Source organism: Chiloscyllium plagiosum, unplaced genomic scaffold, assembly GCF_037043375.1.
Source record: "Chiloscyllium plagiosum isolate Xiang-an unplaced genomic scaffold, Cpla_swu_hap1 HiC_scaffold_44, whole genome shotgun sequence".
NCBI classification, from domain to species: domain Eukaryota; kingdom Metazoa; phylum Chordata; class Chondrichthyes; order Orectolobiformes; family Hemiscylliidae; genus Chiloscyllium; species Chiloscyllium plagiosum.
Genome location: NW_028270182.1, coordinates 4,310,717 through 4,314,836, shown reverse-complemented (window position 1 = coordinate 4,314,836; position 4,120 = coordinate 4,310,717). Strand labels below are relative to the sequence as shown.

Genomic DNA, 4,120 nt, shown 5'->3' with positions numbered 1-4,120 from the left:
GGAGGGGGGGAGAGGGAGGGAGGGGGAGGGGGGGAGAGGGAGGGAGGGGGAGGGGGGGAGAGGGAGGGAGGGGAGGGAGAGAGTGGGAGGGAGGGAGAGAGTGGGAGGGAGGGAGGGAGGGAGAGAGGGAGGGAAGGGGAGGGAGGGAAGGGGAGGGAGAGAGGGGGAGGGAGGGAAGGGGAGAGAGAGAGGGGGAGGGAGGGAAGGGGAGAGAGAGGGGGAGAGAGAGAGGGAGGGAGAGAGGGGGAGGGAGAGAGGGGAGGGAGAGAGGGAGGGAGGGAGGGAGAGAGGAGGGAGGAGGGAGAGAGGGAGGGAGGGAGGGAGGGGAGAGGGAGGGAGGGGAGAGAGGGAGGGGAGAGGGAGGGGAGAGGGAGGGAGGGGAGAGGTAGGGAGGGAGGGGAGAGGTAGGGAGGGAGGGGAGAGAGAGGGAGGAAGGGAGAGAGGGAGGGAGGGAGGGAGAGAGGGAATGGGAGGGAGGAAGGGGAGAGAGAGAGGGGGAGGGAGGGAAGGGGGAGGGAGGGAAGGGGAGAGGGGGGGAGGGAGGGAAGGGGGGGGAGAGAGGGGAGGGGAGGGGGAGAGAGGGGAGGGGAGAGGGAGGGAGGGAGGGAGGGGGAGAGGGAGGGAGGGAGGGGAGAGGGGGGGGGGAGAGAAGACAGAGAGGGAGAGAGACACACAGAGAGGAGGGGGGGGGAGAGGGAAGAAACTTGAGACTTTGTGGACCCACCCCCTTGTTATGTTAATCCTGAAGCCTGACGTCATTGCATGGGTGTGTCTTAAGAGTCTGTTTGGCCAATGATTGGCTGCAGGGGAGAGAGAGAGAGGGGGGGGCTGTTTTAACCGGTATAATAAGCGGGGAGATGTGGTACCTGAACTTTTCTTCCTCCCCTGTGACACAGAGTCCCCACCCTCTCTCCCTGTGTGTCTGTCTGTGTGTGTGCTCCTGTGGGATCTTCCTGTGCAGATGTACAGCGGGCTGGAGCTGGAGCAGGAGCAGGAGCTGGAGCTGGAGCTGAAGGCGGCCGGCGCCAAGCTGGAGGCGGACAAGGTGAAGAGGCCGATGAACGCCTTCATGGTGTGGTCCCGGGGCCAGAGGAGGAAGATGGCACAGGATCATCCCAAGATGCACAACTCGGAGATCAGCAAGAGGCTGGGGGCCGAGTGGAAGCTGCTCAGCGACGCCGACAAGCGCCCGTTCATCGACGAGGCCAAGAGGCTGCGCGCCGTCCACATGAAGGACTACCCGGACTACAAGTACCGCCCGCGGAGGAAGAGCAAGGCGCCGCCCAGGAACGACGGCAAGTTCTCGCTGGTGGCGGCGGCGGCGGCCGGCGGGGGCGCCGCGCTCCTGGCGCCAGGACCCAGCGGAAGCCCGTACCCCTGGGGGGCGGGGCCAGGGGCGTTCCTGACCCCTGACCCGCTGCCGCCCGCATGCGCGGCAGGCGGGGGCTACCCGGCGGCCGACGCGGCGCAGGCGCAGAGCTGCCCCCAGGCGGCGGCCTCCGCCTCCTCCTCCCCCTCCCCCCAGGCCCCGTACCCGCCGCTGCAGCCGCGCTACGAACTGCCGTACGCCGCCGCCGCCGCCTCGTCGTCATCGTCATCTTCATCATCGTCGTCGTCGTCCCCGCCCTCCCAGGCTTACCTGAACGGCTCGACGTCGGTCTACAGCCTCGCCCCGCCGCCTTCCGCCTACGGCCGCCATCTTCACCAGCCGCCGCCGTCCGCCATGTCCAAGCCGGCCGCCGGCACTGGCGGTGCGCAGGCGCGGGGGGCCCTGCCAGGGGAACTTCGAGACATGCTCAGTCTGTACATCCCCAGCGACGGCAGCCAGGAGGCGCTGCTGGGTCACAGGAGCTATCACCCCATCCCTCAACACTACCAGAACATGCCATTGAATGGCACGGTGCCCCTCACTCACATCTAAACACTGGGGACTAGGGGGAAAACACACCCACCCACACATCTACCACCCCGACTCACTTGGAAGGAACTTTTTTAAAACAAAAAGAATAAATGTATATATTTTTTAGCTGAAGAATGTTGTTCCATTCTGAATAATTATGTATATTTTTGGTAAATGTTTCCCCCTTTTTGAATAGATCCTGTATACAGACTTTCTTTAGATTTTTAAAACATAATTCCACCCGGAGTAGATGTGTATATTCATGAATGTTCTCTTTTTGAATAGATCCTGTGTATATATAATTTTTTTTTTAGCTGAAAATGTTATTCCACCCGGAATAGATGTGTATTTTTGATAATTGTTCCCTCTTTTTGAATAGATCCTGTGTGTATATATCATTTTGTTTTTAGCTGAAAATGTTGTTCCACCTGGAATAGATGTGTATATTTTTGATGAATGGTTCCTTTTTTGAATAGCTCCTGTGTATATATAACTTTTTATTAAGCTGAAAATGTTATTCCTCCCAGAATAGATGTGTGTATTTTTGATAATTGTTCCCTCTTTTTGAATAAATGCTGCTGTGTATGTGTACATGACATTTTTTTAAAGATGAAAATGTTTCTCCACCTTCAAATTTTGATGAAAATGTTTCCCTTTTGTTTTGGAATAGATGGTTTGTTTCTTTTTAGGTTTAACGTGAAAATGCTCCTCCATCCGAATTGATGCTGTGTATATATAATATTTTAGGGGGAAGAGGGTGAAATTGTTTCCTCTCCTCTTGAATAGATTATGGTTTTTTTTGGTGTCTTTCCCCCGTTGACAATAGATGTATATACCTGTTGAAGACGTTCTCCAATTGATGATGTATGGGGATGTGGTGAAAATTTTTTTGGGGGGAAAAAAACGATGGCATTATTGACTTTTTAAAGAGTTATCTCTTTGATTCCTCCCCCGAGTATTATCTTTGATTTTACTGGGATTGAAATATCGGAATAGGTTTTGGAGGGTCTTTTTTTCTTTGGTTTTAAGTGTAGGGCTATGTTTTATCCAGTGTAGAGTTTCTTGTTTAATACTCACTCACTCGCTGAGCATTGGCTTTGCCACAGTGTTCTTCCCTTTTTTTGGAGTTTCAACCTGTCTACCAGGTTGGGCATTTCCTTCAGCCTGGTAACGTAGCTTGGGAAATCTTGCAAAGGGTTCTGTTAGGTTTGCCTGTGTGAACAGACCCAGCCAGTCTCATTACATTCTACCCCCAACGACCAAACCAGCAAGCTGCGTTTCAGTAGCTAAGATTTTTAATGGAATTAATACGAAGCCTCAATTTGTTGCCATTATATCCTGTTCTTAAATACTGATATCACTAGGGTTTTAAAATATATATCCACAGTCGCCTTTAACGCCGCTTTGCCTCTCGATAACAAGACCTAACAGTGGGCGAGGTGCGGCCAGTCAAGTGGGAGCATGTCCTGAGATGTAATTCTATCTAACATGCTGCTTTTTTTTTTATGCGCCTGTTCATGTGGGGGGTAAAAAGCGATCATATCTCTTCAGACTTTTAAGTATTTATCGATGTTTGCGCAGAATGTTGTGGTCTGTTGGATCACCTTTCAAAGCCCTGAGCTAGCAATCGTGGATACTGCATTGAGATAAAACCATTTGAATGTCGGATTTAGGGGCATACCTGTGTGTCAGAATGTCTCTGTTCCTCCCTGAGATTTCAGTCTTTTCAGTCTCAGTGTCCAGAGATACTGGTGAGACTGAGCGCTTTAAATCTGTTTGTCAGTGACTTACGTTCGGAATCTTTGTCTCTCCCTTGACTGTGTCAGTGTTTGCCACAGGTTGAGACTCTCTTTGGAGACTGACCGTTCGTTTGTTTATCACTGTCTTACAGTGGGTGGGGGTGAGAGAGAGAGAAACTGGAACTATTGATCGTTTTGCTTTTTAAAAGCAATCCCTATGCTCTAAAACTTCAATTTTCAGAAATCTGGCAGACACACACGTGATGAATTCCCAGAGGGGGAAAAATAATCCGAAGGTGCTGACTGGAGGCGGGTCTTTATTTGTTTAGAATAAATTATGTTCAGTTTAATTTTTTATCTTTTGACTTGTGTCAATATGTGAGGCATTGTATGAAAAACAAACAATGCTGTTGCTCCCTCTTATTTTTCTTCTGGAGGGGAGAATTGTAACTATTTTGTAATTTGGTTGTGAATTTGGAAA

At 51.6% G+C, this 4,120-nt stretch overlaps 1 protein-coding gene across 1 annotated transcript; it reads left to right on the top strand.

Annotated features, from left to right (window-relative positions):
• The first annotated feature begins 874 nt into the window (after positions 1-874).
• Positions 875-3,618, top strand: LOC122544289 (transcription factor Sox-3-B-like). The gene has a single exon (XM_043683369.2). It carries the CDS (start codon positions 962-964, stop codon positions 1,919-1,921), a length of 960 nt encoding a protein of 319 aa, XP_043539304.2. The 5' UTR covers positions 875-961; the 3' UTR covers positions 1,922-3,618.
• Positions 3,619-4,120: the final 502 nt, after the last annotated feature.

What these genes read in the sequence shown, in the direction of transcription:
- LOC122544289 (XM_043683369.2), top strand. Translation starts at nt 962, where the DNA reads ATGTACAGCGGGCTGGAGCTGGAGCAGGAGCAGGAGCTGGAGCTGGAG.